We start from the raw sequence: 16713 nt of genomic DNA, 5'->3' as shown, positions 1-16713 counted from the left end.
AGGAAGAGCTGCCACACAAGCCAGCTCTTCTGCATGCTTTTAAGGCAGGGGCGGGCAATTATTTTGGGTGGAGGGCTGCTGACCGAGTTTTGGCAAGCTGTCAAGGGCTCCATGGGTAGCCCCACCCCTTTACAGGTGCCCACCCCCCTGGTTGCCATCTTGGCCCTGGAAATCCCGCCCTCTAACCCCTGACCTTTGCCACCAGAAGTCCCTTCCCTTGCCTCTGGAAGTATTCCTTTCAGCAAGGGATTTTGCCATCTCAGAAAAATACCAAATTATATTCTAAAAATCAAACATTTATAACAGTCATTAATTTGATTTCAAAAAATCTTTTTGTCCTGATTTACATGTGTCTGCTTAGTGTACATAGAGGTGATCACACAGTAGCTTAAAATGAAGTCTTACTCTTGTTAACTGTGGGAGACATGGGAGGTGGGTATAGGTTTGTGGGGGGCTGTGGGTGTGTATGTAAGGGAGGGTGTGAGTGTGTTGGGGGGTGGATAGGTGTGGAGGGGTGAGGGAGCATGTGGGCATGTGAGGATATATTGTGTGTGGGTGGGTATGGGGTTTGTGGGGGTATGTGTGTGGGATAGGGTGGCTGTGCTGTGTGAGGTGGTGTGGGTGTCTGCATGTATGTCAGTGAGGGGGTTGTGGGTGCATGTGTATGGTGGGGGGTGCTTGTGGGGCTCACCCTACAAACACACACTGCGCTTGCCTCACTTCACACACACGCATGCACTGTGTGCTTGCCTCATTGCTGTCTTTCTCCCTTCCTCACTGCGTGGGCACACACCCCCCCATCCTGGCCCTGGGTACCATTGCACCCCTGCTCCTGTAGTCCAGTGATGCAGCTGTGTGCAGGGAAAGGTGGCACAGGCAGACACTTCCAGGTGGGGGGCATGAGTGGGAGGGGGCTGAGGGTGGGGCCGGGCTTGCCTTTTTCCTGACTCCTGGCAGCTCTTCCTGGGTCTTACTGCCCCTGGCTCCTGTCAGCTTTGACAGGGAGCCCTGAGCAGATAAATATTAATTTTCTAAACTTTGTAGGTGCCCCACAGGCCGGATAGAATGGCCTGGCGGGCCGGATGTAGCCCATGGGCCATATTTTGCCCGCCTCTGTTTTAAGGTTATCAAAGAACCCTGTGCATGCTGCAGCCCTGTGCAAAAAGGAGTTTTATTTGGTTTCCACTGCTGCGGTAGCAGCACCTGTCACGGCACCCCAGATGGTCTTGCTGCCAGGATACAACGTCATCCAGGCTGAAAAACACTGATGTATATCAAAAGGTTATGGAAATTATATTGTTTGCTGCTATTAAGAGTATGCTGCCTCTCCTTTAAAAAAGTTACAGTACCCAGAAGGATTAAAAGAGGACAGAAAGGAAAGATGGAAAGGTAGCAAATATGTTTCTTTTTTTTTTTTTTTTTGGAAGACATGCTAATGGTAAATCTCAGACCAATGCACTTTACTTCAGAACCAGACAAGCTGCTTAAAATGATATTTGCCTAACAGATAATAAGATACCTATCACTAGTTGAATATGATGGAGATAAATCCTAGTCCATTTTTTTTAAAGAGAACTTTGTGTTTTTCCTTATGACTAGATTTTTTTTTCAGCATGTAACTAATATTAGATAAAAACTGGAAAAGAGATTGTATTTGGAATTTTGTCAAAAAGGCTATTAAGGGAGATAGTAAACATTGCTGTTCTTTCAAAGGAATAATTTTAATTGTATAAAGATATAGTGCCTGTTGGCTAGCCCCACACTGAAGCATCCTTTTGCCCCAGCCAGCCCCTCTGTAGTATATTGAGTCAGTGGGAGCAGCCCTGGGCTGACAGGCTGACCCCCTGGACCACTTGCAAGCCGGGGGTGCTCCAACCTGGCTCAATGTGCTGCGATCCCAGGTGCACATGTAAGCGAATGCCTGGGAAGAATAAATTCTGGTGTGATAAGGACCAGAATTTATTGCATTGTATTAATATGCACATGTAAATACGCCCAGATTCTCGCTGTTTGTCAGTGTCTGTTTCTTAAACAACATTTCTAAATTTCCTTTTCATGAGTTAAGAACATTTTGATTTCATTTGAAATGGACCAAAACCAAATTTCAGAATATTCAACTTTCTTGCAAACAGGAAATACCACATTTTGGCCTGTTTTTGTTAGAATGTAGAACCTCTAAGTCTCCCAGTCAAACTGGGAATACATTTGTTCTGAATAATTGCCAAGATAAAACTCTAAAAGGACATAGTACTGGACAGCTGTGTTTCATTTGTATCTAATATCTGATTTTTTTTTGGCTTATGCAGGTTCTAGATTTAAGAAACTTGTTTATCCATTAGGACTTGCCACTTTAGGCATATCAGTTTGTTACCCAGCTCAGTCGGTAAAAATTACTAAGGTAAGATTTCATACAGTGTGAAAGTATTGATATTTAAAAATTAAAATGAGACTGAAATCTCACCAGTCTTCAGTTTCGCGGGATATGGAGTTGGCATCCAAATGCAATGACACTAGTTTATAAAAAATTGTGTTTGTGATATGTTGGTTGTTAACTACATGTCCATTAAAAGTGAATAAAATAACTGAATTTATTTGAATATAGTGCTGTTTCATGTATTTAATTCTTATGTGGAGGAACCAGTTTCAGTTAAAATGTGGTACAATTAAATTTCCAATTAAAAAAAAAAATCACATTTTCTGGCAGCTGTTTCAACACATTAACGTAATACAGGGCAATCCAATTAATCTACAGCTGAAGTTTCTTAAGATTAACTGTAAAGCACACCCAGTCTTTTAGCAGGAAATCACTGTCTTTGTCTTTTTTACTACCATCTTGCAGTAATTTAGCTGTCTGGTTAGAATACTGTCATTGTTGTCTTGTCTGTGTTAATCACCTAGATGTTTGTTCGTTCTATCATTCATTTGCTCGTTCTGTTATTCTTTCTTTTGTAAATATTATTTGTTTGCATCTGACTGTTCTGTCCTGAAAACTAGAAGTTTCAGCCTTTCATGTAACATTTGCTGTAATTGTCAATGGAGCTTGGGCAGCTCATGATCATGAAAATCCAAATTTCAGTTCAAACAAATAGGAGAACCACAGTGACAAAACACTGTGGCCTTGACTCAAGATTTCTCATTAAACCAAACCATTAATCCCTGTGCAAAATCTAAGTACAGAAATTTTTACATAGTGTATGCAAAAATTTTTGTCTGAGTAAGTAGCGTCCTCCTTGGATACAGAGCATCAGTAGAGCCATTACAGAGATGTTACTGCAGCTTAATGTATTTTCTTGGTTATAGGCTGAGTGATGACTTCAGGACAGACTTTTGTAAAGTGAAACAAAAGTGAGCTTTTGTAGAGTTCACTAATATCAGTCAGGTCTTTTTTATTTCTTTGTTTTGCCTTTCTTCTTTGTGGGTTTGCTTTACCTGTGTTTAAATATAGCTGCCATTTTCCTTGTATGAATGATACCAGACATAAAATAAGCCAAATTTTGGTCTGTCAGGTTTGTGGCATGTGTTAGACTGATGCTCATCCAGCCAGTCATATACATTTATTCAAACCGGTTATTCCCTGATCAGGTTTCAATTCCATTTCATGTAAGAGGATGCATGGTGATAAAAAAAGGAACATTGCCTTCAGATTTACCATAACTAATTAAATCTGATTTATAACTTAAGAACTGGGGGAAATAATTCTAGGTAGCATCAGATTTTTGAAAGGCAGATTACTGAAATGTTATGTTTTATCTAGTACTGGATAATAATAGTTTATTACAGGAGCAAATTTTCTTTACATGAAACGTTCAAAAACCGTAAAGTCCTTAAAACTTCCTTTGAAATAACACATTTTTTTAAAATTAAATTAGGTAACAGGGAAAAAGGTATATTCTGCAAGCCATCAAACGTATGAAACAATACAATCGTTGTGGACAAAAAGCTCTTTTGTCAAAGAAGAAGGCACAAAGGTAGGCTTTTCCAAGGACTGGCCTGCAGTATTTTTTTTTCAAAGTGCAGCTTTAAGCAAAAATGTAACATATTTGATAATATAATATAATTATGTTTGTTGTTAGAATCAAAATAAAAGAGGGCCAGAAAGGACTTCAGGAATTTATGTAGTCCAGTCTGCTTCTCAAAGCAGGATCTTATCCCTAAGTATCTGCCTAACCTATACTTAATACCTTCCAATGATAAAGATTTCACAGCCTCCCTAGGTAGCCTCTAGTGGGACTGTTTAAGTACTCTTAGGGTGCTTCTACACATCACCATATGGTGATGTTGCTACAGTGCCATGCTTTAGTATTTCCTTTTGGTACTAAAGTACAGGTGGTTACTTCGCTACATGTGCAGTGGTTACTTCACCATGTGTGCGGCACATGAGTAGATTTCGCTGCTACATCACTGTAGCATACTATACTCAGGAAGTGCACCACTACAGTGATGTAGCTGGTGAGCATGTCATCATAGTGCACCACACTGCAATGTAGCGGATCGCTATGTTGCCACAAGGCGACATGTAGACGCACCCTTATAGACTAGTATCAAATCCTCCCTTTTGTTTATTTTAGTTTTCTCTTCTCCTTCTTAAGTAATCCCAGTTTTTCTAATCTTTCCTCATGAATCACGTTTTGTAGTTGATAGCCTGTTTCTACTGAGATTATTTCATCTATTTCATAATGAGATTATCAGTTTCAACTGCCCTTTAGTACTTTTTGGAGCTACTTCTAATAGCCTCGTCTTCTCAATTGTATAGCCCTCATGTGATTCTTTGGGTGATTCATTTTCATTTAGGTAATGGAGTTCAGCAAAAGCCTTTGTTTTATCAAGTATTTAATTACTGTCTGTTTTCCCTCCTAGACTTAAAAAAGGCACTTTGTGTTTGTGCCCAAGAGTTTATTTAATATGTTAAGAAGGTCTGCCTTTTCCCCCGGTCTGTCCTCTCTAAACAAAGTTTAGTCATCCATGATAACTTTCCAATTATGTTAACTATCTGACCAAGTCTCAGTTATCTTAAGTTGGTTACAGTTTTGTGCTTGGATTAAGTCATCTTACTTATTCCCTGTCCTCCTTGCATTAGTATATAAACATCTTGAATAACTAGCTAATTGCCCTGCCAATTCACTTCTTACAACTTCAAGATTCTTCTTATTACTAACTATTCTTTGATCTTAATCCAAGTCGCCTTGCTTTTTACTTACCGTGCTTTTGTCTCCATTTCCTGTTGAACCTCATTTAAAATCATCCTCACTATGTTAGTGAGCTTATAGGACAAGATACTTTCACCCCGCTTCATTAGATGGATACCATCTCTTCCTAGAATGCCTTTTTTTGTAATACCACCCCATGATCAAGAAAGTAAAAGCTATTTGAGAGAGACTATCTGCTCAGCCATGTTATTTTCAAAATGCGACTACAGCTGCCTAGACCTTTACCTTGACTAGACGGGGTGATGAGAACACAGTTTGAGCTCCTGTCTTCTCTTCCCTCATGGCCATGGCTTAGTAGTCACTTCTGATCTGTGCAGGGTCACACCTGGCTATATCATTAGTGCATCCATCTCAGCAACCTTTGCATAACATCTTGTATTCAGGCTCCTGGTAGGCACCAGATCTCTTAAGATGATAGGCAGTCAACAGGTGAATGCCACTGTGCCCATCTATGCCAGATCAGCCACTCCTAAGCAACTCTGGACCTGGCAACCCAAATTTGGGCACTTGTGGTTTTTGATACTTTGATCTGTTGAGCGCTTTCCCCTAAGGGAGTCTTCCTTTCCTTTCCTGCCACACCTTGGTCTTAAAAAGGTAAGGGAGGCTTTTTCATATGGTATGGACCACCCTTAGTTGCACTCTGTACAGATGTTTCTTGGGGCTCCTCCTCCTCTATACCCCATCCATGTGCCAATCTAAAAGTGTCTTGTGGAATGGTATTCACTGCCTGGACTTTTGTCTGGCTGGACCAGCCTGGTGACCCTGGTCCTGTTGACTACTTTCTTGAGAGGGAGCTGGTTTGCTATCACTGAACAGCTCCAGGGCTACTGAGGAGTAGCCAGGGTTACTTCTTGACTCCAGTCAGTGAACAAAAATGGTAAATGGAAACTTAAGTTCTATTCATAGGCTGTCTCAGTCTTTAGATTACAGTCCATTCCATTGGGGCTTCATAATCAGATTGGATCATCAGTTAAATTCATTGCAGATCCTGTCATCCACCCAGGCCCTCTAGGAGCTCTCGGTCTTCTCAGCCCTGCAGCGCTCAACTGGCAGAGATAACGTGCAGAAAATGGTGAAAAGAAAAACAAACATGAAATTAAAACACAAACAGGGAGGCTGTAGTGCTCCTCCTCACTCATGCATCCCCTTCGGTAGCCGGGCCTTCAGATCCTAGGCCCTTCCTCCTCTAGGGTGGCATCGGTCTTAGGATAGGGGGAGATACCACTCTGTGGAATCGGTGTGGCATGTGCTTGCTTGGTAGTGCTGCCCCAGAGCTTGCAGCTGCCTTGATGCTGCTTTCACTCCCCCATTTGCCATTCTGTGCTGGCTCTTGTTGTCAGTCTCTGGCGCAGGCGTATAACATCATATCTCTGCACTGCCCCAGCTGCACTGACAACGTGATTAAAAACCACACTGATAGTGTCAACCACTGCTCCATGTCTCCAGCTATTGCACCTGTAGCAGGTAAATTCCCTCTGGTTCCAGCCCTCACCGGGCCACTTACCAGGACCTCTGGCATCCTTCCACCACCCCTTCATCCCCAGGGCAGGGGTTTTCAGCCCCTAGGTCTTGTTGCACTGCAGCAGCCATCATCCATAGAAGGAAATTGCTAACAACCTATCACCCTTTGCTTCCTTCTGGATGTCATGGATTTATTCTTCCCAGCTGTTAGGGTACATGGTTTTCTTCTTTCACCAATGGAGTAGGCTCCTTCTCTGATGCCAGGGTTTTGTACCAGTTCTTCACCTTGATGGTTGGGGATTTGGAAGTGGGGCACTGCCCCGCTTCTGAACCAGAGGTAACCAGCTGAGAGCTTCTACATTTGTGAACATCCAGTTCTTCTTTATTCCCTTGCTGCCTTCACTGCCTGATATTCTTGAAGGTCTCCTTGGCAGCATCATGCCATGCTGACTTATGTAACTTACCTAAATATTCTTTAACTTTAGAAATTCTAAATATTCAGTATGTTCCCCAGTCCATTCTTCACTTGTGTCTTTTTACTATACAAAATCTAATTTTAAATAGCTGGTCAGAATTAACCTTCCTAACTTGCATAAGTATTTGCAGGATTAGAGCATAAGTCCCTTACACCTCTGATGTTGCAAACAGGAATGCCATTTGGTAAAAAATGTAGTACAGGAAACCTTTGTTATTCACAGGTTCAGCATTTGCAGTTTCAAATATTCGCGAGTGCCAAATGTGAATTTTAAATAAACTTTATAGACTTCCAGGAACTCCTCAGGAGCGCTGCGCTTGCTGCTGCCGGAGCCCTGCTGCTGCTGCTGCTGCTGCTGTTGCTGCTGCTGCTGCTGCTGGAGCTGTGCCCCCTCCCCCCTCCTTCATGAACGCAGTGCCTTATTTGCGCATTTCACCGTTCATGGGGGATATGAGAATATATCCCCCACACATGGTGACGGTCACCTTTACTTCTTATCACAGATTACTGTCTGCTGGCAACTTCAATAAAAGAGGTGTATTAAGGCCAGTTGTAGAATACCTTAGTTTGAAAAAGTTGGAGCTGGAGGACTTTTCATCCAGCAAATAAAAAAACCTTTTTTCCATTGGTTCAAATATTTCCACATTTTAGTGAATTTGGCTTACTGAGATTTAGAAAGCAGCATTGTGTTGAATGTTGATATACAGTTTAAAAAATCTTCTGAGACTATGTCTGTATTTCTGAATAATGGTAATAATTAAAGCTGACCAAAACTGGGAATTTCTAGGAGAAAGTTTGATATTTCAATTTTCCTTTAATCATGAAGCAGAAGAAGAAGTTAAAATAATGGAACTTTTTTCTCACAATGTTCTCTCCCTACTCCAAAAAAAATTCAGAAATGACAAACATTTCACTTTGCCTTTTTTCATAGGATTAAAATATTTTGATATACGTCTGTTTTGTCAATTGGCATGTAAGATTTCAAATGAATTCAGGATTAAACTGCCCTTCCCATTATACAGCATTTTCTACCTCGAGTGGCTCCTGCCTCTATTTTCTTTCTTTTCTCAATTTTTTATTTACACTGACATGATAGAATGCCCCTCTGAAACAAATGGTATATCATAGGAGATATAGCCCAATCCCTAGGAGGGAATATGGATTTTAAGATACCCAAAATACAACTTCCATAATGCTATGAAGCACCATAATTTTTAACACTGAATTAATTTGGAATGAAAACTTTCAGGTCAGTTCAACAAACTGAGCTATTTCAATTTGGGTTGAACCAACCTGAAACAAAATACTTCATTTATTTCAATAAAAAATAATTTTTAAAAAGCTTTGGCAAAATCTTAATTTTCTGATGCAAACAAAAAAAAGTTTTGTATAACCTGCGTTTGTTGTTAAAATAATGTAAATGGATAATTCCTGACTGACTGTTATAAAAGCAAGTTTTCTTGTTCTAGCCCTGCAAAATGTATTACAGATTTTCCTTTTCATTATTCATCAGTTGTATTAATAATGAGGATTATGGGCAGAACATACTGTGAGGAATGCATTTCATTTGAATATATACTGGCCTAGACAACTTCCTGAGGTCCCTTCCAGCCCTACTTTTCTTTGATTTTAGGATTGTCAAACAATTGGGAAATGATGACTGATGTGGTAACAAGAATTACAATCACAAACACCGTGTGCCCCTGGAGCCTGGGGGGTGCATGGCAAGCTTCCTTAGGTGGCAAGCAGCAAGCTCCCACAGGCAGCTGTGGCACTGGTGGAGGGTGTGGGGGGATGGTGAGTGGTCAGCGGCGATCAGGGACCGCCCACAGATGCTGCCAGCGGTGTTGGGAGGGGGAAGAGGGGCGCTGAGCGGCGGCAGCATCAGCAGCACTTTTTGCAGGGGGTGCACTGCTAAGCTCAGGGAATGCACATGCACCTGCATGCACTCCCTATGCATCACAAATTATTACAATATCAACTTATTTTTTATTATAGTATTTTCTAACTAAATTAAACTGTAGGGGTACCAATATTCAATTATTAACCAGCCATATCTGCCAATAATGATCCAAACCTGATACTTAGTATATTTAGCACCATTTCTAAATGTGAGGATGCTGATACAGGAAACATAGTGGCTACTTTATTGGTGGCAGTGTACCCTGGGGCACAGACCCCTTAGTACTGGAGGTTGAGTCACGCTGAGCCGGGCTGGATAGTTCAGTTCAGGTCTGCTTGCCCCTCACTCCCCACGCCAGTCATGTCTGCATCATTCGGCATCTCTTTCAGCACTAGCCCAGGCACCAGCCCACAGTCCTCGCCACGTTGCACTAACACCCAGGACACCGGGGCAGCTGCACCACTCAGGTCCAGCCCAGGCCACCAGCGAGAGGATGGGGTTGTATCTGGAGTCACCCCAATTCACGAGAGGGTGCCCCAGCCAGAAGGCATAAGTATTGGAGAACATTATCGGCTACAATGGCCAAAAAAAGCTGATAGCCAATAGTGTAAATTTCCCTTTTATCAGTACCGATCTGCTAGGCAACTGATATATCAGTGCATCTCTACTAAACTGTCATTTATCATTAATCAAGACTAATCTGTAGGCTTATAGTCTTCTGGTAAGATAGGTACTAATGATTCAAATTTTCCCTCTTTTAATATTTAAAACTTCCAGTTACCCTAACTTTGTTCAGCACCTCAATTTCCATCTGTAAAATGGAAATAACAGCCTGTACCCTTCTTCCTAAAAGCATTTTCAGAGTCCTGGGTTAAAAACATGAGGTAGAACCTAAATATGGGCTGCTTGCAGATGTTAAACAAACAAAACAAAATGGCACTCTATTTTAAACTCAGCGCAGCATATGCCCAGAAGAGACAGCATGTTAATTGGACAAGCTCTCCCAGCATCTGTATGGATCAGACATTTTAGCAGGGCATTTTTTGATGCTTTTTTCTAATAGATGATTGACTCAGCTTTAGATAAAAGTGCCAAAAATCCTCACTGAAGTGTCCAATCTATATAGACAGTGCAGAGCTGGGCTGAAGTTGTGTGCGTGCTTCTGGTAAAGCACAATTTGTTTTTTTTTGTTTGTTTGTTTTTTAATGTCTGCAAACAGCCATTATTATTCACTAACTACCAAATAAGCTTATGTTTTCACGTGTGAATTTGAAGTTCTTAACTATTTTGGAAGGTAGGGCACTGTCGTGTCTTATAAACTAACTTATTTAGAGAGGTGTGAGCTTTCACACGTCAAGTAAGCTGTACCTTACAAAAGCTTATGCCTCTCTGAACAAATTAGTCTATAGGGTGCCACACTTCCCTGCCTTGTGCCTAAATTCAAATCAACATAGCTAACTGCCTCTCAGACCTATTTGTAGAAGTGATTTTTTTGAATCCCTGTTGTGGTGCTGATTGATGAATCGATAACACTTAACATTGTTAGGGCATATCTCATAAAAAGTGTACTAAGACACTCTTAAGAAATTTCTTCTGCATATTTCTGTGTATCCAGTTCAAAACACTGTATAAAAGTAATGCATCCTTGGAAATAATTTATTAAAAGATAAATGAAAATACATAAGAAGATAAAGGTTCTTCTACATAAAATCCACAAGGATTATACAAATATAATATATAAGTATATGCATTCACAAATTGTTGTGTTCTTTTTGTTTGGTATGTTCATTATTTAGCTTAGTTCACATCTTCAAGTGCTGGAACCACATGTAGAAGGAGGTAGTAAAAGTGCAGAGGTTCATAAAACAACCCCTGAATCTCAGGTGACAGTAAAACTACCTCCTATAACAGAATTTGCTGCCATGAAGATTCAGAGCCCCCAAAATTCAACGTCTGTGTCAGCAGAAATAAAAATTCCAAATGCGGTCTCAGGTATGAAGTTCAAATAACCACCAATCTCAGTAAATTGTGATTTATTATTTTATTTACTCTTTTATTTATTTTATTTTATGTTATGCTTAGCCATTAATAAGTAGGCATAATTTATATGCCAAGCATTTTATTTTATATTCACTATAACTTTACTGTGGTGCTGTTCATCAATCTTAAAATATCAATAAGGAATTCATTGTGTTGCATGCTAACAGTGAATATTCTTGGCATATGCTCATTTCTCTATATAATGATGTTGCAGCAAAATTCCTATCCTTCTGTAGGCAGTAATCCTTATATAGCAATCAAGAAAAGTAATGATGGCCTTAGCTTATAAACCTGAGCTTTTCCCTATCACTTGATAACTTGAATTTTTGTTTGAGAGTGTTATAGCAGAGGTGGGCAACCCCTGGCACAGGTGCCAGAACATAGCATACAAAGATATTTTTTTTGGCATGTGAGCCTCAAGTGGACGTTAGGGAAAGGGCCAGGGCTGTGCTGTCCCAACAAGGATCAGGCCCTTTGTGGCTCCCCTGCCCCTGGCACACCAACATCTTACAAATCAAGGTTGCAGGTGTTTTCGGCGCTCTGCCCAAAAACACTGCTGAACCCTGTGTTATAGCAAGATCAAATAAATGGGGAGTCACTTAACATTATTTTTAGCTAAGATATTTCATTGATCCTCTTATTCTTTATTCTAGCCTTTACCTCTTCCTTTTTTGTAAAATAAAGGGGTTATTTGGGTTTTTGTTTGTTTCTTTCCCTTGATATTTTTAGTTTTAGTTTTCTTTCTCAAACATATCCTACCTCTTCCTCTTTTTACTTTATTTTTTAATTTTTTTTGTGGAGCCTTTTAATCACTTTTTACAGTTCTTTTTAATTCTTTTCAGTCTATACATCTTTCCTTTCATGTTAAATATCTATACATGTAAAACTTAAAGATTTTCCTATTTGTTCTTTATCTTCCTATAGGAGTAGTTTGATGTCATGTGCCTAATGGAGCCAGCTGCTTTACATCATTCTAAATAAGTTAGACTAAATAAAGTAGTCATTCTTACCTGGTTCTAAGCACTTGAAAAATGTGCTTGTTCTATTCCTGCCAATGTAACTCTGAAGAAGTTATATCTGTAGAACACAAGCCATGTGTATAAAAATCATCACAGCTTTCTATTTTAATCTTTTAACAGATGTAGTGAAGACAACAAAATTTAAACCTGACCCAAGGCTTATGGATCATGGTCAGTCCAACCCAGAAGATGTGGATATGTATAGTACTAGAAGCTAAGGTGGCTATTTGCAGGTCTATGGAAACTCCTAAAGATGTCAAATTAAAATGGAAGGATTAATGATTGTATGATTGGTACTGTGTGTAACATAATTTAATCAGGTATTTTCTAAAATCTCAATGTGTACAGTTTTGTCCTTGTCTGTGGCACATTTTGTTTCTTACCACCTATAAGAAGTTAACAAAGAATTTAGTTTTATGTTAATTATTTTGAATTATAATTAGCTTTGTGACACGGAGAATTAGCTTTTTCTCAATATATGCTTTCAGTAGAGTGTATCAGGTTTGTAATGCCAAGTTCTTAATAATCATAAATCACCCTTTCAGGGAATATTTCAAAATGTAAATATATTTCCATTTTTCCCTCTGGCCAGTTGTTTAAAGATGAAAAAAGATTTCATAAATCTTCTTTCAGCTTTTGTTTTTCTCACCTTGTTTCCAGCTTTGTAGTCATATGGCAACACTTGCCCACTGTGTTGGACTAATTAGTGCAGCTGAAATACTAATACAAAAGTATCTGTACTGCTTCTAGTTACAGGAGGCAGCCCATGTGGAACAGAGCATGTTTGAGGGTGGTGCTGCTGCCCTGGCATGGTAAGTTTCCAGTATAAACCTGCCTTAAAAGATGTTGGGTAGTAGCTGGTGAATCCTGAGTCCTTGTCAACTTCTTAAGTAAGAGCATGGGTGATTTTTGCATCAGTTCTTCCAGGTTCTAGTAGCGAGTGAGTAGATACAAAGATAATGGAATAACAGTCAGCTTATCAGAAAACGGATTCAACCATGGGGTTACCCAGTACCATTGAGAAGGGAGATCCTTTGCAAGAGATACGGAGGAATCTCATGGGGAAACGAGAGTCACAACAGAGGTTGGTTGTTTCCCAAGAAATGTTGCAGATCTCCCTGGAATCCATTGAGTACCTCCCCACATTTATTACCCTTCAACTTCTGAACTGAGGAAGGTTTTTCTAGTCAACACCCAACCTGACCTCCACACACTGAGAAAGTAGTCTGCTACTTACTGCCCAAGGCAGGGAAGGACACAAAGGAGAGAGTGTGCCCGAACATAATATACAACTTTGCTGTTTCTTAAGCACATTGTTCCCAAGAGAAAAGTGATGTGTTATAATACAAAAAGGATTTCTAGTAGTCAAATAGTATCCAAGAGATGCATTGGACTATATTCTAGGTAATTGCTTCAGAATCCTCTAAGATATCTCATGAAATGAGAGAAAAAAATCAATGTATGGCTTATGAGGTTATATGTCAGCCTATACCTTGTTAGTAGAACACTGAATAGGGAACTTCCACAAGAATTTTTTACTTTTTCCTGGGGATGGGATGTCATGATGTTGTTTTCCCAGAAGATGTTTCTGGGTGGGTGGACTTCTGTACTGGGGCATATATACCCTACGCAGCAACAACTAAATGAGGGGCCTAATTAAGTTGCCCGTTGTAGCCAAGCTGCCAGTTTGAAACAGCTGTGATAAAAGACTACAGCTCAGTCAGAAAGGGGCAACAGAGAATCTGCAGGCTGCCATAGATAGGCTTCAGAAATTTGTGTTGAGAGAGGTGGTTGAAGGAGCAATCTAATATTATTAAAGCATGAAAAATGATAGGTAAAGTAAGAGTTATTTTGGTAATATGCATGTTACTTTAAATATAAATAGGCATGCAAGATAGTCCATACAGTACAGTAACATTTTTGTAATGTATCTGTTTGGTGCAGATAGAAAGGTGGAACAAAATTAAAGATGAGCCAGTCTCAATAGTATCTATTTTTCTAGGAGAAATCATGACAGAAATTTTTAGTGGTGCCTAACCGTAATGGCAAGGAATGCTGCTTATGATGTAGAGATACTTAAACTTGATTAATCCTTTTTAAATGCACGAGACAAGTTAGAATTACTGGGTATAAACGGAAGATGTTGTATTTTGCTAAAAGGAAAGTTGGTCAGATCAAATTAATCTGATTTTTCACACATCTTGGAATGGTGAGTGTGAATCTTCATTGTTATTCAGTTGCCATTCTGAGAAGAGTCTCTTTGTCAAATTTGAAAAGATGCCAGCCCTCTTCAGTAGAAAGATCTGAAGCTCCACGTCTCACATAGTACTCGATAGACGGCTTGTTCCAGATGACTACAAGGAAATGCATGCGGCTACAGTTGGTCTCAATTGCTATCTGTTAAAAGTAAACATTCTGTATTACTTGCAAGACACTATTTTGGAACTCATTTTCCATATTAGTTGGGATACTATTCTGCATATGGAGAAAAATGGTCTGTGTAGGGAGAGTCATTGGTACCATGTACGAGACTATTGTACACACAGTAGATGCTGAAACAGTTCATTTTTTCTAACAAATTAGTCCATCTTCTCACATGGATCAGTAAACACTCAAGAAACCAGCAACAGTTTGAGACTTAATTGTCCTTGAGGACACCTTATCTTTTACTGCCATCATTGTATTCACAGGACCAATGAGTCAATAGGGTGCTGGATTAAACAACTTTTCGTTACCAAGCAAAAGAAAAGGGCAGTATGAAAACCTAGTCTTTGGGTCCACTTCTGGAGAATTGTGTGAAACAAGTAAACAGGTTTGGAAGAACTAGATACTCCTTCATGAGGAGTGGCATCTTCAGTACAAACTCTGGTGCTGATTCACAGCTGCTATTATCGCATAATGGCTGAGAGTTGCTCTGCTGTTTTGTATAGGAGTTTAGACCAAGCATGTGTCCTGGCCAACATATTATTATATTTACCTAAATCCAAGGTGACTTCAAAATTTAAGATGATTTCCACCCCCTCACCTCCCCCCATTAGATTCTATACATGGAAAATGTATAAATGTGGGTTTTTTTTATGTATAGAATTTAATTACTGTCATCTTAAATGTGTCCCTTCTACCATTACCCTGCTGTCTATGTCCCTCCCCACTATGAAATTCTTGTGCCCCTAGCACCTGCCCTACACTGCCACTTGCTGCCCCTGCTGCCACTTGTCCTCAGTTGCTGTTCCAGCTCTGGCCCAGGGTACAGATCACATGGTGGCTCTGTCTCCCACCCAGCCAGCTGGTAGCAGTGGCAGCTCTGGCCCTGGTACCCTAGGAAAAACACAGCTTTATAAAATCTACATTCTCCATGTTTGTCATGTTAATCCTTAATGTGGATTCTGTAAAATGAATGCACAGATAAAAATCTTACATTCTGCCATAATAAAATGAGGAAAATGACTTTAAATTGTGTGGAATTCGTAAGTCTTTGTCTTAAATAATACATGCCTGGCTTAATCTCTTTAAGATTTCAGATCCAATGCCCAAACCTGTTAAATAATGCAAGAAATAACGTATCAGTATAGCAAAAGTTGCACTGCAGGATGTAATTTTAAGAATGTGTAGTGGAACATTTTTAATACATTGAACGTATTTAATAGAAGTTTCATAGTAATTTAGCTTTAATTTCTATTAGAAAAATCAAGAAAAATATTTTGTTACATAACTTTATTCTATATTAGTAAAGTTAATATAGCACTTCACTGAAGTCTGTTTTAGAGAGAATATACTTTAATGTTTATGTGAGTTGTTTTGAACTATTCTGTGCGTGCAGTTAAGCTTGTATAAGAAAGTAATGTTAAATTAGAAAGGTATAATGATCTCTTTAAACCACTGCATAGAGTATATTTTTATTTAAGATTAATTGTTTCCATTATATGCAATTCTGGATTTTGGTTTAATTTTTTTCTACAAATTTTGGAATATGATATTGTTTTGTCCTAAAGCACTTTAAAATAAAGGAGAACGTAAGAAAAAAATAAAAACTTCATATGGTATCTATCATGTCCTATTACAGGTCAAGTTCTGGATCTTTTACTTAATTACATTTAAAAGCTAACTTTTAAATATTTTTTTATCAGAAGTTAAATCACATTGACTTCATTGAAAAATAATTTTAAGTTCACATATAAACTAACAAACCTCCTGTGACTTACATTCTGAGAAAATAATGGGCAGCCTGTGTTAGTAATTTGTAGTCAAGTATATTCTGTTTTGAAAGAGACTATTTTTAATGTTTGGAAAGAGGATTCATCTAAACTTTCAGGATTATTTTTTCCAGAATTGTGTAGCTCAAAGTATTAGAGAGAGAGAGAGAGATGAGAGTTGGTAAATAGTAAAAAATTAAATTGGTTAATTAATATTAAGAGGAAGCTTACAACTATTGTGATTTTTACCTCTATAAGTCTCCATAATATAGAAGTCTTCCAGGTAAAGTAACTTGCCAATCCAAGGGTCATATGTAAAGTAATACATAGCATAGCCTACAGCGTAACTACCTGCAGGGGAGGTGGAAAGGAAAAAAAATGAAGTGTGGGATAACTGGCTTGTTTATGTAAAAGC

At 39.2% G+C, this 16713-nt stretch overlaps 1 protein-coding gene across 3 annotated transcripts in view; it reads left to right on the top strand.

The window, feature by feature from the left end:
- The window catches only part of APOOL (apolipoprotein O like), a 41473-nt gene extending 27405 nt beyond the window's left edge, over positions 1–14068 (top strand). For all 3 annotated transcript variants that reach the window (XM_019536480.1, XM_019536481.1, XM_019536482.1), the window contains exons 6-9: positions 2307–2398; positions 3870–3968; positions 10843–11038; positions 12226–14068. In XM_019536480.1, the coding sequence (XP_019392025.1) occupies positions 2307–2398; positions 3870–3968; positions 10843–11038; positions 12226–12323 (485 nt within the window). In that variant the 3' untranslated portion in view covers positions 12324–14068. The remainder of the gene's footprint in view (positions 1–2306; positions 2399–3869; positions 3969–10842; positions 11039–12225) is intronic.
- The last annotated feature ends 2645 nt before the right edge of the window (positions 14069–16713 follow it).

Source organism: Crocodylus porosus, unplaced genomic scaffold, assembly GCF_001723895.1.
Source record: "Crocodylus porosus isolate Cpor-Errol unplaced genomic scaffold, CroPor_comp1, whole genome shotgun sequence".
NCBI classification, from domain to species: domain Eukaryota; kingdom Metazoa; phylum Chordata; order Crocodylia; family Crocodylidae; genus Crocodylus; species Crocodylus porosus.
This window is presented reverse-complemented; position numbering and strand designations above follow the sequence as displayed.